Source organism: Colletotrichum orchidophilum (genome assembly GCF_001831195.1).
Source record: "Colletotrichum orchidophilum strain IMI 309357 chromosome Unknown Scaffold_60.1, whole genome shotgun sequence".
Classification (NCBI taxonomy): Eukaryota; Fungi; Ascomycota; class Sordariomycetes; order Glomerellales; family Glomerellaceae; genus Colletotrichum; species Colletotrichum orchidophilum.
In genome coordinates, this window is record NW_019173016.1 from 186,195 (window position 1) to 213,257 (window position 27,063).

Below are 27,063 nucleotides of genomic sequence, written 5' to 3' on the forward strand. Positions count from 1 at the left end.
CCCCCAAGGACTGGAAATGTTCATAGCATCGTTGGATAACTGGACCCCTGGCAATTTATGGGAAAAGATCACTGAGATGGCGGCTGGTTTTGTCTGGCATGTAAGGTAGGCATCTACGAGACAATCCTCAAAGCATTGCGCTTCAGATATGTCTACCGAAGTTACATACTTTGGTGTATGGTAGTACATGAACAAAATCGCCGAAAGGACGGCTTGCTGCACACTTGCTCACAGCCAGGTTTTAATGAGCGGTGATTGGAACTCTCAAATGTCGTCTCAAAGTGAATCCATGCATTCCACTGAGACGCATTGAAAGACGGCAAAAACTAGCTAGGTCTGAGGTTGGAAGCCTAGAGGGCGTGGCTGCCATCTGCCACCTGCCACCTGCGTGTCCTCCGCACGTCCCTGGAACCACCGCAACGGCCCGGCCCCACCTTCCAGAAATTTGCGTCAGTCGCGGTTGGAGCTCTCCTTCCCCATGCGCGTCTGCTCAAGTCCCTTCCAATCCTCGGCGGCTACCTTCCAGGTTCTTTTTCGAGCTGTCCGGTTGAAGATCGTTCCTTTTACCTGACCTTTTCTCAACCACCATCCTTTTGTAATCTTTCTTCGTCCCTCCCTCTCTCATCTTCGACCATTTTACAGCGAATCAAGCGAAATACACCCTCCATGTAATAGAGCGCGCACGATCCGGAACATTAATCGACTCGGCGAAGATGGAGAAGGACTTGCGTTTGCGCCTCGTGGTTCGACGCCACGGCGTGCCCGACGTTAAGCTTCTCTGGAACGTCACCGCCAACGACGATTTGACGATTTCGAAGCTCGTCACCCAGGTTAACGAGGTCATTCCCCTCGAGGGCGGCGAATGGGGCCTGGAGGATTACGCCGTCGAGCTTAAGGATGCCTCCGGCGACGGCTTTGAATGCGTCCACTACCACCTTGTATCGAAGGTTCTCAAGGATGACGATCAAATCCTGTAGGTTGCCCGGACCTCCAAGTCGGCATGCTTTGCGATAGCTAACACCTTCTAGCATCCGGCCTCTCCTGACTGGCGACCTGAAGAGACGACGACTGAGCGGCCGACATCAGATTTCCGCCGACGGAAAGCACCTCGTTGATGGCCTCGCCTTTGGGCGCCCCTGGCTCAGGGCTCCCCGAGACCGCCCTGCTGTCACTCTTCCACCCAGAAAGAAAGCCCGCATCACGTACACTGGCGAAGACGAAGAAGATTCTCCGTCCGAAGCTGAGGTAGAGCGGCCGATGCTGGAGTACGAATCCACGAGAGCACAAGAAGATCCCTCGAGTGTCCAATTACGCACACGTTTTTACGACGCAGATCTAGACAGTAATTCCGAGGAGGACGAGGAAGACTTTGAGCCCGCCGCCGCCGATGACGATGACGAGTGCATGGATTCGGAGAATGACGACATCCAAGATGAGCTACGTATGCTCCGCGAAGACAATGCCGCCGTTAGAGAAGGCGACATTCTCGAAGAGCTGCGTAACATCAGAGACAGGAGAGCATCAACTAAAACCGCCAGCAGCAGCCGCCCATTGGAGACGTCCGATGACTCACCAGTGCCGTCAGCAAGCAATGCGTTGGTTAGATCTGGAGGGAAGTCGAGCAGGTTCCAGCTCAACTTGGACACGCTGGACAAGATTGCAGCTCTGAGATCTGCGTTTCCCAGCGCTCAGGTCTCCACAATCGAAAATACACTGTTGAGATGCGGCACAAATCCCGCAAGAGCGTGGCGCAAACTGCACAAGACTTTCGAACCCCGCCTCAGCCTCCAGCAGACGTTGGACCATCAGGCGAGGAGCCTATCTAGTAGTCCTATCCGAAACGCGAACTCCAGCACGGGACGTGAGCTCGTTCTCAGGGAATCGTCTCCACTTGAACGAGCTTCGGATGCCATATCCCAGGATTACGATGAAGAGGACGAGAACGACGAAGATGGGAGCGACGAAGCCTCAGAGACCTTGAATCATAATGCTCACACTGATCAAGGTTCAACTGGCATTGACGAAAGTTCAGCCTCGGACTCTGTTTTAAGTTCTGAGGGCGCAATATCTGATTCTGATCAGGAGATGGGCAGTGCTTCTGACAAAGATTCAGAGGCATCATCTTCCGATGATGAATCCGACAATGAATCAAGCGAGGCGGAAGGTAGTGGGCCTGTAATATCCGAAGCCAACTCCGACTCAGTCGACGAGGAAGCCTCGAGCTCAGATGACGACTCAAGCTCGGGCAGCTCTACCAGCGACGGGTCAAGTGTAGCATCTACAAAAGAACGCTTGTCAGCAAGACAAGCTGCCATCGTCGAGGTCTCATCGGACTCGTCTTCCGACTCGTCTTCAGACGACAGCAGCAGCGAAGATTCTAGCTCGGATTCAGAACCCGAAGAACTTCCCAGCAAGACTCTTTCTAGCCAACGAATTCTTTTCGACGTGGTCAAACACAACGAGTCTACGAAGCTGCCCCAGGCCGCACCGGTCGCTGCAGCTCAACCTAAACAACAGCAGCCCGATGTGCCTCCCGGTCAGGGGCTGAGCAAGACGCAAAAGAGGAATGCCAGGCGCAAACTTGCCAAGAAATTGGCCGTCCAAAAGAGATCTCCATCAGCTCAGAACAGCGAAGGACCATCCTCAGCCGAAGCATCGGGAATTTCTGAGGAGCAGGCAGCATTCCTAGCAAGGAAGCAAGCCCTCCTCAACGCTATTACGTCTGATGGCGCTGCTAGTAAAGAGGATTCACCTGAGATACCCGACTCAGCGCCTCAAGAGGTCGAAGCAACCAACACCGGTCTCGCCATGATGGAGACTTTACAGAGTTCTGCTGCGCGAGAAGCTGCCTCTCAGCGGCGCACGAAGCCTAATGTTGGAGCTGCGCGCCGAATGCTCATGGGATCTTTGGGTCTGAAGAACCCTAAAACAAAGGCCGACGAAGACAAGATTCGTCAAGACCTGATGAAAGGTGTTAGACCTCACACCAACGCTCGTCTGTTGGAAGGCGCTTCGCAGCCTGACGAATCCGAACAGACTCAAGAATCGGTAGAGGAAGATCCCGAAGCCTGGCGCGAGAAAATCGCTTACAGAGCCGTAGAATGCTGCCACGAAGGAGTCGAGCTGTCGGAACCGCCATTCCCTTTTGTCCAGCGGTGGGACCCCCAACAGCAGGTGGAAGAATGGTTCGGTTCGAAGAATAAGCGCGGGGGCAAGCGTAAGCGCGTACAGCGCGATCAAGCTCAATATTACGAGGGCGGTGACTCTCAATCGTCGAAGAAGCGTCGCGTAACCGACGACAGCTTCGGTGTAACCTTCTCTGATGCGGTTGAGTCTGCTCAAGAAGGAGACACGACACTTAACTACGATGATCCATCTGACGATCCATCGGCGGCCAAGATTAAAGCTGGAGAAAGCCAGGCAACGGACGTTGATGACCTTCCTTCACTTCCAACCGATCTGTCCACTCTTCCGGACCTTCGCCCAGGAGAAGCAAAACTCGGCATGGTCATCACTTGGAAGCAATTGGCATTGTCGTCTCAAACCAATTGGCAACCCCAAGTAGTGAGTCTGACTGGTGTTCTCGTCAGAATTCATGATGAGGATGCGACCGATCTTGAATTCATATTGGCTCACCGAGATCGAGGCGTTGATCGAACAGAGAAGACGTACGACGAAGAGACAGGAGAGAGAGTATACGATCGCTTCGAAGCCCCCGATGACGACGAAGAAGACGAAGATGCAGACAACGGACTCGAAGATGGACATCGACGAGTAAATTACATGGAGCTGATTGAGCCAAAGGTCGTGCAACTTCCCTTGGATGATGACACAAAAGAGGGTGAAAATGAGAAATCAAATGTCTCGCAGGGCGAAAGTGGCCCCACAGACAGCGTCATTCATGAAACTATTTACGATGGCCAAAGCCAGCCATCTGAGGCCAACGGAGAAAATGCCGGTCAGTCTGAGGTGGGTGAAGATGGAAGTCAGTCACAAGTCGATGCAACGAAAAGTCGAGCCAAGGCTAATACGGATGAACAACAGCCTCAAGTCGCTACGGGCAGTAAACCCCGTCTTGGTGCTTCGTTGGGCGGCAATCAGCCTAGTCACAAACCCAGTGCACACTCCGACGGCGATGAGGACGACATGGATGAAAGCGATGTGCATACCCCTCGAGCCAAACGCCGGTTACAAGACGATAACACGGTGCCGACAACAGAAGACGCAGACTCCCAGAACTCAAATGGCAATGCCCTCTCTATCTCATCGGATCGCCGTCACGAGATCAGTATCATGATTGAAGAAGCAGGCTTTCGCAAGGATGTGTCGCCATCAGTCATCCAACGCAAAACGAGCAGCCCTTCACGCCAATTACTAGAGATGCTGAAAGCTGCCAATACCCCCCGCGCCAAATCGAAGTCCCCGCTCTCCCAAGAGAGTATTGTGAAGAACGCTACGCCAGTGCCGGATAACTGTGGGGATGCGGCTATCGGGGCCACTGATGACGGGGGTCTCCCGCCACCTTCCTCCGTGAGTAGCATTCACAGTGGTCGGCAACTTGACCCGGATGGCTTCAGCTTCAATATGGTGGGCGACGACCTGCCGCAAATCAGCAATACTGGCCACGGTTCTCCTTCCGTTGAAGCCTCAACGCCGAGGGCTCAGGTCCACACGCCAACTAGAGAGGAGGACACGTCTGAGCCAAACTCGGCCGAGAAGTCTTCTCTTCCGTCGCTAGAAAGCCTATTCAAGACAGCCTCGCAAAGGAATTCGCAGAAGAACACCCAGAGCTCATCCAAGTCCCAGGTATTGTCGGCAATCGAATCACCCAAGTCCATCGTACCCCTTGATGAACAATACGAAGCCGCAATTCGTCGAATCGACGAGGCAGATGAAGACGAAGAGAATGAGGAAGAGGACGAGGAGTCGCCTCCGGAACTTAGAAAGACTCGAAAGCGATTGTTCTCTAACTCGAGCCAGCCAGAGGGGCAATCTCTCTTTGACTCATCAGATTTGCCGGATCTGAGGCTCAATACCAAGTCAGCGCCCTCATCTTTTATCGAGACGGAGGAAACCAAACCCCGTCTGCTGCGTGAGCGGGTTCGGGCGGGTTCTCCATTTGTGGTTCCTCCCGGATCGCAGGTCGTCACTTTATCCTCAAGTCCGCCTAGCTCGCCACTTGAAGAGAACTCTCCGGAAGACAACGTTGATATGAACTACGATGACGACAACAGCAGTAGCCTCCCACATGGATCCGGCTGGGTGCAGAAGAACAAGCCATCCAAGGTCAATCCGCGAGCCAAGAGTGTACCGGCAACAGGAACCACAGCCAGGTCAGCGACTACAGGGAGATCCATTCCTCCAAGCTCGATACCCGCAAGATCCGGTACGAAGGGAAAGGGGCCACGCAAGTCATCAACAAATTTCTAGGAAAAGATGTTGTATGGTAGCAAGCGCTGAGCAGCCAGTGTGGCGGGGCGTTTGCATGTGTGTGTATGAGGGGTCGAAAAGTTCTCGACATATTTGCTAGCTTTTTCTTGCTCTGGGAAATGAGGATACCCGTAGCCAGCCGTGCACGGCAGGGTACTCTGCATCAATGAAACATATTTTACAGAATCCGCGGCCCGCGGTCCAGTATCAGGCATTCCTACTCTCAGTTCTGCATCGAGTGCTGTGCAAGGGGCCCTTTTCATCAAACATAGTGTAGGTTCCGGATGTGTATTGTGCAGCAGATCTGCGGATATGCCTCCCACGGTAACACCGCATTAGCGCTATATCGATGAGTAAACCACTCAATGTTGGCGTCCACGGTCCCGCTTTATGGCCGCTAACCAGACCCGAAGGACGGACCACGGAGTTTGTCGATGACCGATGGCCGATGGCCGAGTCCGGGGGGCGGTGGTCCATTAAGAAATAGCATTTTCTTCCCCGGCGTTCTCGCCGACTTGGGCTTCGGCCAACGTCCATCCGTTTCAAACCCGTTTTCTCAAAGGGGGCTGCTCCTTGAAGTTATTTGACTAGGTTCGTCTTGAGTTTTGTTTTGCATGTCAAGCAAGTAAGCTTATTTTCTTCTTTTTCTCTCCGTCTGCGAACGCACATCAATCGATAACAGGGTTTGCCCCTGCTGCCCTTTTGACTTCCTACTACTGTACACTGTACTACAGAATACCTGTGATGACAACCGACTGGGGAGCGGTGGAGGAGGAGCAGGCAGGGCTCTACCAGTGTTCCCGATGTCGACGCCGCTATCACCGTACGGAGCACCTGGCGCGCCACGTACGATCTGTGCATACCAAGCAGCGGCCATATACCTGCAGAACTTGTGGGAAGGCATTTGGGAGGTTGGATGTTTTGAAGAGACACGAAGCCAACACGCATAGTGATGATGGGCCTCCGGTGGCGGTGGGGCAGGGTGATGATACATTGTTGCCGGGGGAGGTAGAGGGCAGTGAGAGGGTTAGCCAGGCGTGCGGGTCGTGTAAGACGGCCAAGGTGAAGTGTTCTGAGAGAAAGCCGTGCTCGAGGTGTGTTGGGAGGGGCCTTTTGTGTGTATTTGAGGTGGTGGATTGTGAGGATGTAAGGCCGGAGTCGCCAGAGGTCTATACGCAACCGGGTCTTGGTGCTGAAGATACATGTACCCTCGACGAGACGACGCCGGCGGTGGTCGAGGACTTTTCTTTTGGTGCGGAGTGGGACCTCGCGATGACGGACTTGTCGTACCTCCAGACTCACTTCGATGCGGCTGAGACGGATGGTTTGGAGTTCGTCGTGTCTGGTGCGGAGAGGCAAGACGGCAACAACAATGGCGGTTTGTCTCCGTCGCCCCCGATGACGCCGGAAGGCCGCGAGACGGTGTCGGTGACGGGGTCGTGGGAGCCGCAGAGTAGTGAGAACAGCGAGATGGAAAGGGCTCATCTGGCCGCGGATGAGGAGAGCTTGAGGACAGGCGGGACGCCGCAGACGCCGGGGACACCAATCTTTGGCTGTGGTGGTGACGGTAGTTGTAGTGGTGTTGTTCTATCCCTGTCGGCGGCGGCGCGGAACGCCATCGTCTGCATGATTCTCCACAACACCTCCCGCGCCAACGCCGGGCCCGTTTTGGCTGCTTTCCCGTCGGCGGGTGCCCTTGACGCGCTTTTGGGGGTGTATGCTCGCGAGTGTTGGGGGGCGTCGGCGGCGAAGCCCGAGATCAACGACATGGTGCACCTGCCGACGCTGCGTCTCGAACGCCAGAGGCCAGAGTTATTGGGTGCCTTGGTTGCTATGGGGGCCATCAGGGCCGGGTCGGCAGTGGCGAGGAAATTCGGATTTGCTATGCAGGAGGTTGTGAGAGTGTCTTCTTTTCGCAGCGTGAGTCCCAGCCCAGCCCGCTCCCCCTTGTCTCCCGTTGATTCATAAGGAAGGGAGGAAAACAAGAATCCTTGCTGATTACCCGATGAGATTGCCAGTGGGAGGAGAACAACGCCGACTTTTGCGACATCAGCCTCTCGCAGGGCTTCTTCCTACAGCAGCACACTGCCTTCTTCAGCGGCGTGCGGCGTAAGGTCGCCTTTGCGGAGGCCTGTTCAGGATGCATGCAGATCCTGATTAAGAACGGCGGTCATCTCCACGGGGCGATGGAGCCCGATCACGACCGCTATGAGCTCAGGAATGTTGTCGGCCTGGATGATCGGTCCCTCGAGGATGTATGGCACCGGTGGTCTATCCGCGAGGCGCAGCGGAGGCTTGTCTATGCGGCGTACATTATGGACAGCCACGTCGGCATGGCACACGGGACCCGATTCACGTCGAGGTACGAGGACATGAGGATTCCGTTTCCTGCGCCGCGGAGGTTGTGGAGAGCGGAGTCAGCGGTGCGGTGGAGGGAGGAGATGATCCGTCTACTACCAGGGTCTTGCTCCCCCTCCGCGTCGTCGCTGCCGCCGCCGGCATTGTCTCTGAGGGAGCTGACGGGTGATCCGACGCTGATTGCAAGACCTCATTACCGCGGTCTGGTTGACGAGAATTTTGTTACTCTGGGCTTCTATGCCGGTCTCTGGGTGCTCGTGGAAGAGTGCCGTCAGCTGAGGGCCATCAGCGCCGGAGGGCGGGCGAGCGGGCAATGGAGCGCCATGATTCTGTCCTCGCGACGGCTGGAGCTCGGTTCGATGCTGAAGCTCTTTGAGACGTCTTTGATGGCTGCGGGGTGGGAGAGGTCTCCTGGGGCGGAGGTCATGTCTGAAGTTCTACATATGTACATCTCGACGTCGCTGGATGGATCTGAGCTACGCGATGTTTCTGTATCGTCGATGCCACCGCAGCTGCAGCCGCAGCCGCAGCCGCAACCGAACCACGATGGGGACTTGAGAAACGGGGTTGAGGGCCCGGAGCACCGGAGTGCGTTGTGGAGAGCAGGGCGGGTCCTTCGCGCCGCGCGGCATTGCTCGCCCGGGACGCTGTGCGAGGTCTACGTTGTTGCTGTTCGTCATGCTGCTGTTCTTCTTTGGCGGCATGGGAGATTGATGTCTTTGCGGGGAACTACAACAGCAACAGCAACAGCAACAGCAACAGCGGCGGTGGGGTATCTCGGGACGGGATGTGATGTGAGGGCGTGCGTGGTGTTGGATGGGGATGATGATGTGCAGGAGTATCAGGTGCTGAGCAGGAACGTCCGTCTCGCGCTGCGGGGGATCAGGACCGGGACCGGGACCGGGACGGAAGCGGAGCCTGTGGCGCTTGAGGATACGGCGGGCACGATGAGGGTGGTGAAGGGGGTTGTTGAGGGCAATTGGAGGGGGCTGAGGGTGCCTCCTGGTGTGGAGGAGGTTTGTTGTGTGCTGGATGGTCTTGCGAAAGTGAAGTAGTGTACAAGATGATACCTTGGAAAGAGGTGAACTGTACCAGATTTCGAATGGTTAGGTGTTGCCCAACTCTCATTTATAGTTACGGTCTCTTGAGTTGGGAGACGCATCCAGTTGTTTGGATTGGCGGTTTTGATGGTGTAATTCGGGCTTACCATTTTGTGTTGATGCCGCCTTCACTCTTTCATCAGCTGACCAAGTCCAAGGTAAAACTTCACGACTCAGGTTAGGACGTTCTCTTGTACTTCTCTCACTGCTGGTAGATAAAAAAGACTATTCAATTTTGGAACTGCTCTTCAATTGAATCGCCACGCCACGACTTCACGAAAGAGTCGCTCGTGCCTCTACTTCTCTGCCTCTGCCTTAGATTGTATTCCTTCTGAAACTCGACTGGAGTTGCGCTCTCCAGCACATGTGAATAGACTCGTGTCGATTGCGTAATATCTCCGGTTGAGAACCAGAGCTGAAGGTGCTCGTGTATCTGCCAGTCACTGCCCCTGTCGCTTTAGTTCAACGCCAATTGGCGGAGCTTACACGCTTAGGGAGCAGCTTTCCGCGGTTCGTTGAAGATGTGTGAGCTTCTTGGCACCCAAATACCCCGTTCCACAACGCCCTTCAACTGACATCTGTCCCGCGCGTCAGCTCAGGTCCCACATTTTGCCGGTCTGAACGTGTGCTCTTCGGCTCGTCTCCTCGCGATGCCATCTCAATTCGTCAGGCCTCTGTGGAGCTCGCGGCTCGATTCACGAAACGTTGAATCAACTGAGGTCAACTAGGTAAGGTAGGTCAGGGAGTCAAGGAGACTGGTGCCATTTTCAGCCCCAGCTCGACAACCCCCACCTCCATCATTCTCCAGCGCAAGGCGTGACGGGATATCTAGGGACAAGCATTGTCGGATGAGTCAAGTCGGGTAATGAATCTCGACTTATATATAAGCCACATCTGAGCTTCAACTCCCTACGTCCGTTCCTGTCAATTCAAACTCATTCTTGGTTTAAAAGTCTCTTTTTCAACTTGGACTCTCGGCAACATTTTCCCGAGCGGTTCTCGCCACACACTCACAATGGGTTACATCCTCTACGTCGCCAACAAGCGCTACTCCAGCTGGTCCATGAGACCCTGGGTCCTCCTCAAGGCCCTCAACGTCCCCTTCGAAGAGCGCCTCCAGACATTTGTCGCCGGCCTCCGTCAACCCGCCTTCCTCAGCTTCTCCCCCTCGGGCAAAGTGCCCGCCCTCCAAGACGGCGACACCACCGTCTGGGACTCCCTCGCCATCGTCGAGTACATTGCCGAAGACCACCCCTCCGCCTGGCCCCGCGATAAAGCCGCCCGCGCCTTTGCCCGGAGCGCCGCCGCGGAGATGCACGCCGGCTTCGAGGCCATCCGCAACCAGTGCTCCATGAATGTGGCGCTGCGCATCGATCTCGGCGGGCCGCCCGACGCGGCGCTGCAGCGCGACCTCGACCGGCTCGATGAGCTGTGGGTCGACGGGCTGACGCGCTTTGGCGGGCCGTACCTCGCGGGCGGGGCGTTTAGCGCCGCTGATGCCTTCTTTGCGCCCGTCGCGACGCGGATCCAGACGTTTGGGTTGCGGGTGTCGGCGCCTGCGATGGCGTATGTGCGGACGTTGTTGGAGCACCCTGCTGTCGAGCAGTGGGTTGTGGAAGGGATCGCGGAGACGGCGAGGGAGCCGTACCATGAGGAGGATGTGCGGAGAGGACGAACGGTCTTGGAGGACTTGTCTAGGTCGTTGTGATTCCGTATTTGGGGGGGAGGGGCGATGATGGATCAAGGAACTTGACATACACACACTACGTGGGGCGATCGTTGAGGCACTACCCCTTGGCCTGTCTTTACAGTTGTTTTGGCGCGAGAGAGAGAGAGAGAGTGGCCATCCCATTCTATGAATACCATTTTGTTTGCAAATGTTATACTAGAGGTTGCTGTTTCCTCTTGGAAGGGTAAGGTACTGCGTTTGAGTGATGGTAAAATTTGATTTCCCTTGAAGACTTGGCTCTCTAGGTCAGCCCTTCAAGACGTATTGGTTTCCATCTTTCTTCGATCTTGTGCCATGCTCCAAGTAAACTGTATACTTGTTGAAAAAGATGTTGCATCAATTATAGCCAATAATTCAAGGCTTGTTTCTTGGAAATGTGAGGCCGAGTAGGCTACTTCAAGAGTTGAGGGAATGTGGTGTCAAGTCAATAGCTTAGGAGGAGTTGTAGTTGACTAGACCTATAGTTGACTGTAGTGAGGATTCAGAGCAAATGGCTAGTTGCAAGAAGAATACTTGGCAGAGTGCTGTGCTCTCTTAGATTGAAACCAATCTGTACTTGGGCCTGTTCACCAAACGATCCAACTTGATCTGAAGCTTTTTAAATATTGGTCAACTTGCTCCACTTCAGGACGTTGTTCTTAGTACCTGAGTATCATACGTAATTATGTACAAGAATTCGAGATTGCCTATACCGTCCCTTCAATCAACCATAATTCCCTAGTTAGGGTTGCAGTAGAAGCAGCCCATGTTGTTGTCAATGCCGGAAGCCAAGTTGCCGCCAGGGTATCTGTAGATTTGGTGAGTGCCCTTCGTACCGTCACAGCCGGTGCCTGCTCTGTAACTTTGTTAGCTTATCACATCGTAAAAACACAAGCATACAAAGAAACCCAACAGAGAACAGGTTTACGGATACTTACTGGTAGAAGTCGCACCAGCCACCACTATCCGGGCCTACCGAACTGATACGGGAGACCCAATACGAATCGGGGTAAATACCGACGCTGATGGGGTAGCAGCCGTAGTAGCAGGAGCCGCTAAAGTTCTGTCCGTCGCACATGTAGACGCCCTCGCAGATGCGCTTGTTGAGGCTGCGGGCCGCGTTGGAACCGTCAGACTTGAGCTTGGCGACCTCGCTCTTCAGCTCCTCGTACGGGAGAGGGCCGGCGAGAACGTAGGACTCGGCGTCCTCGGGGATGGGGCTGGGGGCGGCGGCCACGAGGGCGGCGGAGACGAGAGCGAGGAGAGAGGAGACGCGCATGTTGGCGGTTGTGATGGTTTGTTTGAGGAGGGTTAGAGAGATGAGATGGCTTATGTTGCGTGAGGAAGAGTGGTGAAGAGTCTGTGGTTTGGTAGGCAGGTCGTGGCTTTATATACCTGGGATTATAGATGACTTTCATGGGGATTGCGCATGAGATACCATTGGCAACGCAAAAGAACGGCGTCTAGCTGCCCGGAGTGGTATGTGTTTCTCGGCTGATCCGTAGTTGTCACTCATGACGAAGACTGAAGGATGCGATACTGGGCCTCAGGGTGAGTATCGCAAGAGGAAGATGCATGGGACTTACAAGGTGACGACCTTCAACTCCGAAGCACTCACGAAGGATTGCGCGAAGCCACAGTATTGATGAAGGCGAAGCTAGCGGATGACGGGGGGTTTGTTCAAAGATCCTAGACTAATTTGTGGGCATTGCAACATCACGCGTGCTTTGTTGTGCTTATATTCGGGAAAGACGGAAGAGCTCTTACATGATTGGAGCTGACAGCAACTCATATGCGGTAGAAACGATCAAGCTTCTCAGGGATCCGCCGCATCCATCGCCTCATAAGGATGAAGCTTACAAGGATGGCTATGGAAGCTGCCTAGAAATCATGGGTAGTTCATAATGGAGAGCTCCAGACCCTAGACCCCAAGACTCTAGAACCAGACGGGAACGATGTTGATAGGCTCCAACGCCGGAGACCATGGGCTAGAGGCGGGCCGCTGGCGGTGAATCGTCCTTGATCCACACGTAGTTAAAGACACCCGTATCGAATTGACCGAAAGAGCTGCGTGATCCGGTAAGGAAGGACTGAACAGAGCTATGGCCTGGGAGAAGTGTAGACTAGTAGCAGAGAATAAGGTCCAGTTGGAGGGTAGAAGATGAACCAGAGACTAGGCAACAAGAATCTAACCGAGCCAAGCAGCAATGAACCTAGCTAGGACTCCAGGGAGTGTCATCGGGGACCTCCATGCCTCGTCAAGCTTTATGCCGTCAACGGCGGTTCTTAGGCTTCGACAAGTCTGCACTTGCAGTCGCTATTCCAATGTTCGTTTATGTAACATGATGGGTGAAAGGATGCGTAGTGTTGCTACATGTACCCACCGCAGGTGATGGCGGGTCAGCGGGAGCTGGCTATCCGCAGTAACCATATTGCAACATGCCACGGAGATCAAGTCCGTTGATAGCATTTCTCACGCTAGTGAGAATATGAACCCCACACTCGGGAGGCTTACCTCGCGATACCCAGGATTAATCAAGACAAGGTCTAGGAAGATGAAGAGCTCGCAGATGTTGCTGTCGCAAGGCGATGCATTGAGAAACAGTTCCTTTGCAGAAAGGCAACCTCGCGTACCGCTCGGTGCCTCACACCGCCTGGACCAACACGACGTAGAGCCTGTATAGTCGAAAAGACTTCATCAAATACATCTGACGACATCGATTTCGAAAGATGTAGGAAGGTGAAAACACGAGCGCTGTATACGACAAGGTGGCTGCGCAGCGAAACCTTCAGCTTCGCGTAGCCCGCAGGATTCGAATCCTGACGTTCGCTGCGGTAGGCGATGTAAACTTGCCAGGGGGGGGACCCTTGAGCCAAGAGGCGATTGCCGTTGCGGCGAATTTTGCTGGCCAGGTCTGGCCATGTAACGGCCGTTTAAGAAGAGGAGATGAACGACTTTTATTTATGAGAGAAAAGTTTCTGGAAGGTTTTGAAGAAAGCAAGTTTCGGGGGTTGGGGGGCTTGAAACCTGAAAAGGTTCGCAGCCAGATGGGAGAAAGACCAGCTCAACTAGCCATAAGGTACAGGAAAAGTATTGTACAGAATGCCATCAATCGTGGCAATGACTCGTCATGTAGACGTGTGGAGCGTACACTTGTGCTTGTCGTGATGAATGCGCCAAATGATTGCGGCTTTTCGACGTGTGGTGTGTGTGGTGGGATTTTGACATATCTTTCGGTGGGGGGATCCACAGACGACCTGCTCTGTCGCAAATTGCGATGGCAATATCTGCCTGCTTTGGCTCTCGTATTTCATCACCCAATCATCAATTAGCCCTGATGGTCTAGCGGTATGATTCTCCCTTAGGGTCTCTAAGACACACTTGGGAGAGGTCCCAGGTTCGAATCCTGGTTAGGGCCCAATTCTTTTGTTTTGTTTGACAAATGCTATCGACTTATTCAGATAAGTCCGTGAGTGTTCGGTTCCTAAGTTTTGGCATGGAAATGAGTGTTCTGTTGGTGGTGTACGGCAGCGGCCAACTATAGGATCCGCTTGAGCCGACAAGCATTTCATACGAATGGTGTTGCAATGCTAGTCCGGTAAGGTAGGCTATACAGTCGGAGCAAAGCAATACGCATCAGAAATTAAGCAACCTACCTATCTCACGAGTAATTGGGAGGATGAAGCTGGATTCCGCAAGAGGAAAAAGAGCTGTACTGAGCAGGGCAGGCGGTTTGTTGGTTCAGAATCGTTTGGAACACAAGCTGTTAGTTCATACGTCTTGGGACTAATAAATGTGTGGGTGAGACGGGCGGCAACTGACTGGACGTGTGGGCAGGATAGACTTCATGCAGGAGGCCGACCGCCAGCTGCATGTCAGTAATTTGTCGGTGAGCCGAACACATGTTCCCTTTATGCGGGGGTGGAAAGGCAATTACCAAGTATTGATCCTCCCTTCGCCATCTTTCAAACCCATAGAATAAATAGGGCTGGTTCTTGATATCTCTTTCTCAACGAGTTGGTTTTGATTCCGCAAAGCTCAACCTTTGACAAACGACTACCTTACATTCACAAAAAAAAACACCAAGATGGAACGTGATACGAACAACAGCTGCCGTCTTCTCGACTACTGTCTCCCACAGCTTCGACAGGACTCGAAGCCAGTCATGTCCGAAAAGAAGGAGGGCATTATCGACAGCCAGCCCCTTCGCTCATCTGCCCTGGACGCCGCTTCCGAATTCGTCGACACCCTTCGCACCGCCGAAAAGGGGGGCAAAGACCTCGAGCGCCGCCTCAGAAACATCGTGACGGCCAACTCCTGGAGCGAGGAGCTCGCCAAGTACATCCTCGACGGCGTCGAAGGCCTGGTGCGTCACCGAGATACCGTCGGCCAAGTCTTGAAGGAGACCATGGACAAGTCGACCGAAGCCGCCGAGAGCGTCTTTGAGCTCGCCAAGGCGCACCCGGTCTTCGTCACCGTTATTGCCATTGGCGTATTGGTCATTGTCGCTCCGTGGGTGCTTGAGGCCCTTGGCTTTGGCGAACTTGGACCCGTTGCTGGTACGTTTCCAGTCAATGCTCTTAATACTTCCCTCAATCAATTCTTACAAGTCTCCGTTTAGATACCTTTGCCTCGTGGTGGCAGGCGCGGTACGCCGGATACGTTCCCAAGGGATCTCTCTTTTCCTTCCTCGAGCGGCTGGGAATGACTTGGAAGTGAATCCTTGCGTCACTTGTGAAGGCGATTCGGTTGCGAGCTAAGCTTTGAAGGTCCCTTCTGAGCATATTTGAGGGCTATGGAAGGAACAAGATATCGCGAGATGACGTTGGGCAAGAGCAATTAGCTCATATGCAACTCTTCTTTGACTCTGGTAGCCCTTAAGCTTGAATTCCATTTGGAGCTTGACGTCTTTCAACTTGTTTCCATCGTCCTGCTTGCTGTACTGAATTGATATCTCTTTACACCGTCGTGAGCGTCCGACTTGGTCAAACGATCTTTCGGATGATCATAATATCGTGATCTGCAGTCCCACGAGCATGTCGCTTCCCCAATTTTGACATACATCACAATCATAAAGGTATAGTCATATGATTCAAGCTATTGGTCTCTGCTTTACATCGCGACTTGCCAACATGGTCTTCGTCAGTTCCACTTGAGCTTGCATCCCCCCCTTTTTTCTCCCAGCTAGGCAAAGATTATGGAAACCCGCCAACTGTGAACGCCCGTCAGAATACAGGCAAGCAATCATCTCGCAAGAGTGATAGCATTGAACGGGCGAGTATGATTTTCAAAGCAATGGTCACATAGAGCACAGCCAACCAATCTTGGCAGCGAGCACCTCTGCGCGGTCTTGTAAGTTTATGCAAAGTATTGTATCATTGTTCAATTTTCCCTGCCCCTCAAAACGCCCGAAAAGCCATCGCGCGGGGAATCATAAGACGCAGAGCAAAGCTTATCTATTACAAAGCGCCCTTATGCCTCCTCCGCCGAAATGCCCGTAAACGCCTCCTTTGCACCACCGGCCCCGGCCGCCTCATTGTCCGTCACGGGCTCCGTCGTGTTCCACACCTCCTGCTTCAACGCTTTTTCCTCCTCGTCCTCGACCTCGCCAAACTTGGTGACGCTGAACTCGGGCATGCGACGCCGCTCCTTGGAGAGGACGCCGCCGCTCTTACCGGCCCTGCGTCTGCGCTCTTGCTCGGCGTCGCGCTGGACGGCCGCCTTCTCGCCCGCGGCGTCGAGCATTGTGCCCTCGAGGCTGAGGTACCCGTGGTCGCCGCTGACGCCGACGTCAAAGGCCTTGATGCGGAACCGCACGCGGCCCTTGACCTTGTCCCCGGCGCCGTCGACCCAGAAGCCCGTGGTGTGGATCTGGCGCACGGCGCCGTGCTCGTCCTCGGCGGTCTTATCATCGTCGTCGTTCTTGTTGCTCTCGTCAAAGGGGTCGGCGACGTAGGAGGCGGCCTCGGCGGAGCCGGCGTGTACCCAGCGCCATTCGGGCGGCAGGCGGGCGGACTCGATGCTGGCGTTGAACTTGCCCCAGCAGACGACGCCGACGTGGCCCTCGTTCTCGAGGTTGATGCTGCCTTCCATCCAGGCGCCGCGGCGGGGCACAAAGAGGTCGACGTCGACGGTCACGTAGCCGAAGCCGACGGCGTACTCGTCGACGGAGGCGAGGTCGCAGTGTTCGGCGTCGCTGGTGGCGGCGTAGCGGCGGCCGGGCTGCTCCGAGACGGCGACGTTGCGGAAGGCGAGGAGGACGCCCTTGAGGTCCGGGACGTAGCGGTTCAAGAGGGGTTCGAGGTGCTGCGTCGCCGCGGCCGTGCAGGGCGTGTCCCAGCCTATCGGGTAGATGGGGAGGTATAGCGAGACGGTCTGGGTGTAAAAGGGGAATTGGGGCTTGGAGGGCGCGTCGGGGGGTTGGTGGACTCGGCCTGTTGATTTTGTCTTCGTGGGGGAGTCGACATCCATGGCGTCGACGTCGTTGGTGGCGGCGGCGGCGTTGACGGGTTCGGGGGACGCTGCCTTGGACTTGTTGCTCTTCTTTTCGCTCGCTGGCGGCTCTGCGGCGTCGGTGGAGGGGTCCTCGAGATCTTCCTCTGCTTCCTTTTGTTGTGACTTGCGCTTCTTCTTCTTATCCTTCTTCTCCTTGCGCTCGGCGTCCGAGCCGTCGTCTACGGCTTCGCCTACCGACTTTCTGTGCTTGTCCTTCTTGGACTTGTTCTTCTTTTCGGACGATGGCTCGCCATTGGTGTTGTTCGTCGCGTAGGAAGCCATTGAGAGGTCCTGAGAGGCCTGGGGAGATTCGTCGTCGTCATCGTCATTGGCGTCGTCTTTGGCTACACCAAGGCTCTTTGTGCGCTTGTGCTTGCGCTCCTCGGCGGCATCGTCACCCTCCTCGCGCAGGCGCTTCTTCTCCTTCTTGTCCTTTTTGCTCTTCTTCTCGGACTTGTGCCCATTGGTCGCCGGTGAGTCGGTGGACGCCATATCTGCGGATTCCAGATTGCCAGTGCTTCGTCGTTGGTCGTCGTCGTCAATCTCGCCCGGCGGGTCGCGAGGTAGCTGCGTGCGTTCCCGATTGTCGAAAAAAAAAAAAAAAAAAAAAAAAAGTTGACCTCAAAAAAATTTCGAGGGAAACTTCACCGATCGGTGGTGGGGTCGCCCGTCTCCCGCGTGTGGGCCCGTCGTCCTCTCAGGCAACACGGTGCCGACAGGGATGGGTCGGTGGGACTGGGGAGTACGTATCCGGCCCGGTCGGAGTCGGGGATCGCTCTGGCTTGATGGCGTTCCTCATCCGAACATTTCGCTCCCAGTTGAACCCGGGAACATTGAAGAGTTTCAGTCCACCGTAAGGTATCATATGGGTATTGTGTCGGAGTCAGGTTGTTGGTTGTTATGGAGAAGCCCGGGCAAGCAGACCGCTTACATTCGGTTTCTTAAAGCTTGCTTGCCTCTTTGAGTCTTTGGGAGTGCGGAGGGGCGAGATGAACGGCGTGGGGCTCGACGGTTCTCGCATCCGTTCCCCTCATTGATCCGCCCCAACGCCCCTCCATCTCATAAGCGCACCTTGAGATGGCGTCAGACTCGAGGGGTCGAAGCACAGCTTACGGATGCAGTTTCAGCGGAGTGAACCAGTGAGCCGTTATCGCTCCGTGTTTTGTAATGCAGTTGAGGATATAAGAAGCGGGCGTCCGACCCTTCGTAATCAAGATAAAGCCACGCAATTCCCTTACAGCATCAATCGCACATCTTCTGTCGTAATATCCCATAATCCCTTGAACTCAACACCATGGCTACTTTTAAACCCTCCAAGATTCTTGTTTTTGGCGCGACTGGCCAGATTGGTGTTTTCATCACAGCGGCATTGTTGAACGCCAGCCCCTCCTTTGACCAAATCACCATCTTCACATCACCAACCACGGTGGAAAGGAAATCAGGTTTGCTCGACGGCTGGAAGAAGAAGGGACTCAAGGTTATCGCGGGCGACGTCGACGACACGGAGCAAATCAAGGCGGCCTACAAGGACACCGATACCGTAATATCCGCGCTCGGTAGAAATGTCATCGAGAAGCAGATCGATCTCATCAAACTGGCCGAGGAGACCGACTCTGTCAAGTGGTTCTTCCCCTCCGAGTATGGAACGGACATCGAATACGGCCCCAAGAGTCCCAACGAGAAGCCTCACCAGGCCAAGCTCAAAGTGCGCAAGTACATTCGTGAGAATATCCAGAGACTCAAGTACACGTACTTGGTGACTGGTCCTTACGTCGACATGTTCTTGACCCTTCCCGCTATTGCGCAAGAGGCTGGCGGATTCGATACAGCAGCCCGCAAGGCAGTCTTGATTGAGGACGGCGAAGGAAAAACTGGTCTGATCACCATGAAAGAGTGAGTTGCCGCTTAACCCCCATGATTCTGTCACCTGATGCTAATTTGACTGTTCCAAAGTGTTGGCACAACGTTGGTGGCATCGCTCCGTCACCCAGAGGCTTCCTTCAACCGGGCTCTCAAGGTGCAGTCCTTCGTGGCGACCGGCAAGGAAATTGTAGCCGAGTATGAGAAGCAGACCGGGGACAAGTGGGAGATTGTCTACTCGTCGCTGCAGACGTTGGAGGAAGCCGAGGAGAAGGCCTGGGCGAACGCTATCCCTTACGCCACCATCTTCACGCTGCGACGCATCTGGGCTGAGGGCGGCACACTGTACGAGAAGACGGATAACGAGAGGATTGGGCTCGGACCCAATGACGTCGAGAGCTTAGAGGTGGCCGTCAAGCGATCATTGGGTAAGATTCAGTAAACGCTGAGTATGTACGAAGATGATGGTTAATTAAGATCTCAAATATAATAGAATCAAAATTCAAGTTGTAAAGACTGAATAAGAATGTGTGTTAATAAGAATGCGTGTTGGTAGGCTGATGAAATTCCAGCCACCTTTCATGCCAGACACAGGCAGTGTGGAAATACCAACTGAAGATTACAATTCAAAACTATCCCATTGACGCTAACCATCAATTCACGTTCTCAATATCAACATGAAATGCTTGACGTGGACTAATCAAACTCAAGATACGATTGTATGCAATGAATGGCAGAGTGCAGCGCTTGGAAAGGTACCTACCCACCCACCTACCTTAGTCATGGGTCCCGGCCCGCTCGGGGAACTTGGAACAGCCAGGGACGGGACCTGGAGCGTGAGGTGGCTGCTAGCGCCACTGAAATGCGTAACCCCAATGTGTGGTCAGTGTGGCATGTGGGCAGCTCCCCCATGACCGCCGGCGACTTCCCCAGCTTTCCCAGCTTCGCTTTGTCGTCCAGACTTTCCCCCCTCTTGACTGAGGCAGGCTCCTTGTTCTCGGCTGATTTCCTTGCTCAAACACATACCTCCGTCTTCATACAAACACTGGGCTCACTTTAGACGACACACTTTCGTATCCAGCGTCGTTTGTCAACATGGCTCCTTCGGGTATTCGACAGTGCGTGCACGATATCAGCCTATACTTGCTTGTATTAATATCTGTCTCGACTCTGGGCCCCCTGCAGTTCGGCTTTCACCTTGTACGTGTTGCATCATCCTGCTCCAACGTCCGTTTGCTTCACCCATCCCCGCGAACAAGACTTGCTGACCAGCTATGCCTCTCTTGTAGGCCGAGCTCAACGCGCCTCAAGATGTCCTTACCTGCCGAAAGAAGTCAATTGCGGCCAAGGGAGTCACGCTCACATGGGTGCACTCCAAGGCGCCCGACACCGAGAGCTGGCTTCCCGACTGTATCCCCATGACCGACGCAGTTTTCGCAACCGTCTCCTCCATCTTCACTGTCGGTGGCCTCGTAGGTGCTCTCTGCGCCGGCCCTTTCTCTTCAAAACGCGGTCGACGTCCTGCCATGCGAGTCACGGCCATTCTATACATTATTGGCGCCGTCATCGAGACCCTCGCTGGGGGCGCTGCCGCTCTGGCAATTGGCCGGTTCTTCACTGGTTTGGCGGCCGGCGCGTCAACTGTCATTGTCCCACTTTACATCAGTGAAATTGCACCGCCAAAGGAGCGTGGCCTGTTTGGTGCCATGACCCAAGTCTCCATCAATGTGGGCATTCTGGCCGTTCAAACTCTGGGGTTCTTCCTGAGCTACGGCAAGGCCTGGCGCTGGATCCTGGCCGTCGGCGTCTTCATTGCGTTGGCCCAGGCGTCTGGCCTCATGTTGATTCCCGAGAGCCCCGCATGGCTAGCTGCCAACGGTGACGCCCCGAAAGCTCGCCGTACACTGCAGCGGATCCGCGGCAAGGACTTCGACATCAGAGAGGAAGTCGAGAACTGGGATGGGGAGGTCCATGCTGAGCAAGAGGGTCTTTTGACCCAGAACGATGACATGCCACCAGTATCTCCTGGCCTTGCCAAGCACAACTCGCGTGTTCATCTTGGATTCTTTGAGGTTATCAAGGACCCCCTTCACCGACCCGCCATCGCCGCCGTCATCGGGATCATGTTTGCCCAGCAGCTGTGTGGCATCAATTCCGTCATCATGTACTCGGTATCTCTCTTGAACGACTTGCTCCCCGTAAGCTCCGCCCTGCTGACGATTATGATCTCTGTTGTCAACCTCATTACCACTGCGGCATGCTCTCCGCTGCCGGACAAGCTCGGGAGAAAGAGCTGCATCCTGATCTCCATCATCGGGCAGGGAGTCAGCTCGCTGGTTCTCGCTCTTTCCATCCAGTTCGGGGTAAAGATCTTGTCGGCTTTGTCGGTCGTGTCGTTTGTAGCCTTCTTCGCCGTTGGCCTTGGGCCAGTGCCCTTCATTCTCGCGTCCGAAATGGTCGGACAGGAGGCCGTTGGCGCCGTCCAGTCTTGGTCCCTAGGATCTAACTATGTCGCGACCTTCCTAGTTGCTCAATTCTTCCCGATTGTCAACAATGCTCTGAACCAATGGCTTGGGGGAGCTGGCTGGGTGTACTTCCTCTTTGCCGGCTTCGCTGCACTCTTTGCCCTGTTTGTTTCCGTCAAGGTTCCCGAGACCAAGGGGAAGAAAGACGCAGATGAAGTTTGGGGACGCACTAGACGACTCGACTAAGACGTCTTCTTGATTGCTACGGGTTCGCACTGATTTTATTTGGGAGGGAAAAGGTCTGGCGTTGGAAACGGGTGCCGGTAACATGGGTATTATTAATTGACAAATCAGGTTTGGAATAGTCGTCTGCTTCTGACCGTTTGCTCGAGTTGCAAGATGCCGGCCTTGACGCCATCAACGATGAAGACCTGGCTGCCCTTCTTCGGACCGTAGATATCATTGGCCGAGCTTCGGATAATCTCCTCGAGCCCGGCCATGCCAGCACAACCCATGACCACACATCGCACGTCCCCGCTACTCAGCAGCTTCTTGGTAGCTTGCTCTAGTTTGACCCTCACTTCAGCCGGGCTGATGTGGTGGAAGTCCCCAGCTGTCAAGCCGGTCGACGCAATTCCCGCGAACTTGACATTCTCTGACTGGTCAGGTTGACCTAGATAACCCTTCACGCCTTGACTTAGGTGCTTCTCCCAGAACTCGCCCGTCGTGACAACACCCCATTTCGATGAGCGTGAAGCGTCAGAACTGTGAGGCAACAGCGAGGTTGCAGTTAGTATGCTGGCCTCGAAGATGCCGGTGACGGCCAGCGAGGCGTGGAACTGCTGCGAAAGCTGCTCGACCAAGGTATGAACGCTATAGCATGCGACGAGCACGCCGTCGTAGTCTTGGAGCTTCCCGCTTTTGACGAGATCATTGATAACGACCTCGGTGCTCAGCTTGATATCCGCATCATCGTTGATGCTTGCCGGACTTTCAGATGGTGCTGTGTAGGTGTGAATCTCGAGGGACTGGCAGCAAAAGAGAGAGAGGTGAGCCACTGATCTGTTGTGGTTGGGTCTTGGTCGCTATGTACGGCCAACTGATTTGTTCTGGCTTACATCGTGCAAGTGCATTGCTTGTATGGCCCTCTCCATGCCCCTCGTCATATCCTCGGACGAGTTGGCGTTGATCACGAGGATCTTGATATTCCGACGAAGGAGACGGGTCGCCATGGCTGCTTTGTGACTTGAATTTAAATAGATTTGGGATAATTCTCTCCGATAAAATGACGATTTTGATAAATTCGTTTGAGAAAATAAGGCATCGAGCTACCTATATTGCTCATCCCTCAAACGTGGGAATCACACTGGTCCCGCCGACCAGCGGCCTTCAACGAGTGGAGAACCTCCCGTCAAGGTGGGGTTGCCGGTCCGGTGACGCTGGGTTCTACCTTCGTGCAGTGCACCGCAGGAGCTGTGTAGGTACAGCTCCAACCTCACCACCACCTCAGTGACAGTGCACTCGACCGTGACGACTGCTGGCTGCGGGGTATCACGTGACAGACGCCGCTCAGCCACGACCTGGCTGACGATCCAGTGGCAGGACAGCTGGAGGCAGTGAACCTTACCCAACCCCACTATCGACGACACAGACGTAACAGCTTCCCGGACGCCCTCCCAACCACACCTCACCTCACCTCTCCCCCAATCGACAGAAGCTCCAATTTCGACAGCCTGCAGCTTCTGCTCTCACAATGGCAGCCGAGGCCCCCATCGGTAAGTCGCAATGCCCCTGATGCTGCAGCTTTGGCTGCATAGTTATGCCTGTGACCGCTTTCCCGTGGTTGATCCTGCGATCGGGAGGTGGCTGACGCAAGGTCCACAGTCCTCGACGGAGGAACAGGTTTCCTCAAGGTCGGCTACGCAGCACAGAACTTCCCAGAATTCCAATACCCATCCATCGTTGGCCGACCGATCCTGAGAACCGAAGAAAAGGGCGAGGACAATGACCTGGTTATCAAGGATATCATGTGCGGTGACGAAGCCGCTGCCGCCCGGACGATGCTCCAGATCAGCTACCCCATGGAGAACGGTATCGTCAAGAAATGGGATGACATGCAGCATCTCTGGGACTACACCTTCTTTGAGAAGATGAAGGTCGACCCGCGCGGCCGCAAGATCTTGTTGACCGAACCCCCGATGAACCCGCTGCGGAACCGTGAGCAGATGTGCGAGGTCATGTTTGACCGCTATGGATTCGGCGGCGTCTATGTTGCGATCCAGGCCGTGCTGGCCCTTTACGCCCAAGGTATGTTGCTTGTACCAGCTGCGCCCAACTCGGACTGGAGAAAGAGAATATACACGAGGCTGACCTTGGCTGCTCCTTGACAGGTCTCAGTTCCGGTGTCGTCGTCGACTCGGGAGACGGCGTGACCCACATCGTGCCCGTTTACGAGTCGGTCGTCCTGAACCACCTTACTCGCAGATTGGATGTCGCGGGCCGAGATGTCACGCGCAACCTCATTGCGCTCCTCCTGCGCCGCGGCTACGCGCTCAACCGAACGGCCGATTTCGAGACTGTCCGCCAGATCAAGGAGAAGCTCTGCTACGTCTCGTACGACTTGGAACTGGACAAGCGCCTGAGCGAGGACACAACGGTGTTGGTGGAGAGCTACACGCTGCCCGACGGTCGCGTGATCAGAGTGGGCAGCGAGCGGTTCGAGGCGCCCGAGTGCCTGTTCCAGCCTCACTTGGTGGACTGCGAGCAGCCCGGTATTGCCGAGTTCCTGTTCAACACGATCCAGGCGGCGGATGTTGACGTGAGATCATCGCTGTTCAAGGCCATTGTGCTGTCGGGTGGCAGCAGCATGTACCCGGGTCTCCCATCACGTCTGGAGAAAGAGTTGAAGCAGCTGTGGCTGACGCGGGTGCTTGGCGGCAACCCGGAGAGATTAAACAAGTTCAAGGTCCGGATAGAAGACCCACCCCGCCGGAGACACATGGTGTTCCTCGGTGGTGCAGTGCTGGCCAACATTATGGCGGACAAGGAAGGCATGTGGGTGACCAAGGAGGAGTGGGATGAACAGGGACCGCGTGTGCTCGAGAAGCTTGGCCCGCGATAGGTGAATTATCTTTCAAGGTAATATTCAGTCTGACTTGGTCTCGGGTGGTAGCAGCCGTAGCATGCATGTGGCAGGTTTTTAGAGCCTCTTTTGTTTTCTAACGAAAAAAGTTGATGAACTCTATCATGATTCGGGTACCCAGAGGGTCTATCTAGATTGTCTGACATGGAGGGGCTGGCAAATAGGAGTCTTAATGTGCCTGACGTAGAATACCTCACCTCCAATATCCGTACCTTACACTGACACCAGCACTGTGCAAGACGGCGACATCTCAACACTGTACAACCAGGCAGCGGCTTCCCGCTACCAGAGAAACTGATGCGCCCTACGAACGGAAGCCACGCCGCCTCGTCTATTACTTGCTGCCGTGGTGAAACGTCACTTCAACTCACTCCTTGCTCTCATCAGGAACTTGAACTTCTCACTCGCTTGCCATCAATCACCATCCGTCCGCCATTTCGCATATCCTTGGGTCCCCCCTGTGATCTATTGCCCGTCCCTTCCTACTCAAACTTGCGGTACTTTCTGCCCAGGGGTTTCTCCGCACTTCAAATAGCCATCGCTTGTGATCGCACACACCAGTAGTCACCAGAAATACTTTGCGACTTCGTGCCCGACGCGCGACGCCCATCGTCCCATACAGTCGCTCAACAGGTTACCAGGGCGCATCGCCTTCCGGAGCATACCAACACTTCCGAGTCGCGCCTGTTCTATTGGTCTCTTGCTTCGGCAACTCGCGAAGCATCTAGGAGAATCCCAGCCAGCCCACCTGCTCAGCGACGAAGGGAGTCGCCGCGTGGGCGCGCCTGCGCAAGTCCGATCTCCGAATCTGAGAGGGGGACGAAGGGACTTTACACCAAAGAGTCGATGACCCCCGCGCGCGCACGCAGATTCGCGCGCCTTCATCGGCAACCCCTACTAGACAGTCGTTCAGGATAAGCTCACCCGCGACTCGATTTGGGGTTTGACATATTCCTTTTTGCCGTGTCCAGCGCGGGGCCGTTAGTTTCGGGGCACTACACCCGTCTCCTGCGGCACAGCACTGTCGCTACTCAGAGATAGCGATAGCCATACTACGCGCATACACACGCCTGCCCACGCGCATAGGCGAGCACACCTTGACACCTTTGCGGGATCTTGCGCCATCCATCCATCTTGCGCCGCGCACGAGGCTCTGGCTGGTCTGGCGCCGACGCCTGTCCCTTTGGAGCAGCTGACTTCTGACGGACTGCGGACTCGACATTTTTCGGTTGGATCATTGACCCTACCCGTGCTGCTCGCCGACACAACCTTGACTTTTCGGGAGACCCAAGCCGGAGCTACGGTTACCTTCTCCTAAGGTAAACCAGATTCAGACTTTCGCCGAACAATATCCACTGGGCAAGTGTGCGTGCCCCATTTTCGCCACGTTCCGGCGGAGTTTTCTTGGGACAAATTATAAACGAAGGCAAAGTCCTGGTTCCTGGGACAGGGCAGTTGCGGTTTAGTCTCACCAACAGGGGCTGAGACTGATAGAGAGAGGCCCCAATTTACGGTTGTCGCATTCAAAGTCCCGACTTGAGCCAGGCAAGGCACGAAACCGCGAGATACTTTGGGGAAAGACTCCACGAATTAACGGGGGTGATTTTGGGGAGGATACCTAATCGGATACCTGGGATCATCGAATTCGCAACTCCAATACGGACATTAGAGTCAGCAGCGAACCACCCCCACGGCGGATGATGAGTCTGACCAACCCGCCATCAGTCGCTTCTGGCCCTGGCTCAGTGCGGTCGGGCACGCTCAAGAGAAGCGTCCAGGCAGCGTTTGAAGGTGAGTTTTGATGTTTGCTTGTCGGTTCGGTTCATTATACCTTTATTGCAAACGCCGCGTTCGTACCTACTGTCACTTTACCCCCTTGACTACCCAGTTTTTGCCCTTTCGCCTGACTCGAGTTGATGTCAATGTGTCGTCTGGAAAGGCAAACCGAGAGTCAAGCGACAGACATCGGGTGCAACAAGTGAGCGAGATTAGCAGCGGCAAAAGACAAATTGGATGAGCGTGAGAGGAGCGAGGAAGAGACACACACACCTCAGACTTGGAGTGAGATATACGTTTCTTGTTCATCCCGCTTCCAACGGTCCGGTCGTCACCGCGGACGTCGCCGTCGCCTCGTACCCCTTTTCTTTTAATGTATAATCTTATCCACATTTTCTCCTCTTGTCGATCGACGACGACCACCCCGGGTGTTCCATCCGTCCTGTGTATCGAATCGTATCTCGTCGAAATGCACCCCTCCCGCTCCCAATCCTGCACATGTCTCCTGCACTGCACACACACACACACACACTCTGTCTCTCTCACTTACTAACTCCCTCACTCACCACACAACACACATTCGCTTCCGCACTCGCAATCTTTCTCCACGCAGCTTGGCTACTACTGCCCTGCGGTTTCACGCTCACCCTTCCCAAGACCCTTGGGAAGCTCTCGGGTATCGGGTTTATCACTCGGCGGCGCCTCGCCTTTTGTTGCTCTTGTGCATT

At 54.7% G+C, this 27,063-nt stretch overlaps 10 protein-coding genes across 10 annotated transcripts; 7 read left to right on the forward strand and 3 right to left on the reverse strand.

The window, feature by feature from the left end:
• Positions 1-713: 713 nt before the first annotated feature.
• On the forward strand, positions 714-5,430 carry CORC01_07497 (uncharacterized protein; the record flags this gene model as incomplete). Its single annotated transcript, XM_022619133.1, has 2 exons — positions 714-973; positions 1,029-5,430. 2 exons carry the CDS (start codon positions 714-716, stop codon positions 5,428-5,430), a joined length of 4,662 nt encoding a protein of 1,553 aa, XP_022474398.1.
• Positions 5,431-6,174: 744 nt separating this feature from the next.
• CORC01_07498 (uncharacterized protein) lies at positions 6,175-8,843 on the forward strand (the record flags this gene model as incomplete). The annotated part of the gene is made up of 2 exons (XM_022619134.1): positions 6,175-7,350; positions 7,449-8,843. The coding sequence occupies 2 exons, from the start codon at positions 6,175-6,177 to the stop codon at positions 8,841-8,843; spliced, it is 2,571 nt and encodes an 856-aa protein (XP_022474399.1).
• A 1,060-nt stretch (positions 8,844-9,903) lies between these two features.
• On the forward strand, positions 9,904-10,596 carry CORC01_07499 (glutathione S-transferase domain-containing protein; the record flags this gene model as incomplete). The annotated part of the gene is made up of 1 exon (XM_022619135.1): positions 9,904-10,596. The coding sequence occupies one exon, from the start codon at positions 9,904-9,906 to the stop codon at positions 10,594-10,596; it is 693 nt and encodes a 230-aa protein (XP_022474400.1).
• Positions 10,597-11,334: 738 nt separating this feature from the next.
• CORC01_07500 (uncharacterized protein) lies at positions 11,335-11,875 on the reverse strand (the record flags this gene model as incomplete). Its single annotated transcript, XM_022619136.1, has 2 exons — positions 11,335-11,452; positions 11,535-11,875. The coding sequence occupies 2 exons, from the start codon at positions 11,873-11,875 to the stop codon at positions 11,335-11,337; spliced, it is 459 nt and encodes a 152-aa protein (XP_022474401.1).
• A 2,809-nt stretch (positions 11,876-14,684) lies between these two features.
• On the forward strand, positions 14,685-15,316 carry CORC01_07501 (uncharacterized protein; the record flags this gene model as incomplete). The annotated part of the gene is made up of 2 exons (XM_022619137.1): positions 14,685-15,156; positions 15,219-15,316. 2 exons carry the CDS (start codon positions 14,685-14,687, stop codon positions 15,314-15,316), a joined length of 570 nt encoding a protein of 189 aa, XP_022474402.1.
• A 753-nt stretch (positions 15,317-16,069) lies between these two features.
• CORC01_07502 (RNA polymerase Rpb7-like domain-containing protein) lies at positions 16,070-17,584 on the reverse strand (the record flags this gene model as incomplete). The annotated part of the gene is made up of 1 exon (XM_022619138.1): positions 16,070-17,584. One exon carries the CDS (start codon positions 17,582-17,584, stop codon positions 16,070-16,072), a length of 1,515 nt encoding a protein of 504 aa, XP_022474403.1.
• Positions 17,585-18,386: 802 nt separating this feature from the next.
• Positions 18,387-21,663, forward strand: CORC01_07503 (uncharacterized protein; the record flags this gene model as incomplete). Its single annotated transcript, XM_022619139.1, has 4 exons — positions 18,387-18,985; positions 19,046-19,380; positions 20,034-20,152; positions 20,242-21,663. 4 exons carry the CDS (start codon positions 18,387-18,389, stop codon positions 21,661-21,663), a joined length of 2,475 nt encoding a protein of 824 aa, XP_022474404.1.
• A 104-nt stretch (positions 21,664-21,767) lies between these two features.
• Positions 21,768-22,649, reverse strand: CORC01_07504 (hydantoin racemase; the record flags this gene model as incomplete). The annotated part of the gene is made up of 2 exons (XM_022619140.1): positions 21,768-22,445; positions 22,536-22,649. The coding sequence occupies 2 exons, from the start codon at positions 22,647-22,649 to the stop codon at positions 21,768-21,770; spliced, it is 792 nt and encodes a 263-aa protein (XP_022474405.1).
• A 330-nt stretch (positions 22,650-22,979) lies between these two features.
• Positions 22,980-24,538, forward strand: CORC01_07505 (actin-like protein 2; the record flags this gene model as incomplete). Its single annotated transcript, XM_022619141.1, has 3 exons — positions 22,980-23,192; positions 23,280-23,724; positions 23,808-24,538. Coding segments are annotated over 3 exons (1,389 nt in total), but the record flags the coding sequence as incomplete, so codon positions are not given.
• A 1,718-nt stretch (positions 24,539-26,256) lies between these two features.
• CORC01_07506 (uncharacterized protein) lies at positions 26,257-26,476 on the forward strand (the record flags this gene model as incomplete). Its single annotated transcript, XM_022619142.1, has 2 exons — positions 26,257-26,350; positions 26,391-26,476. The coding sequence occupies 2 exons, from the start codon at positions 26,257-26,259 to the stop codon at positions 26,474-26,476; spliced, it is 180 nt and encodes a 59-aa protein (XP_022474407.1).
• Positions 26,477-27,063: the final 587 nt, after the last annotated feature.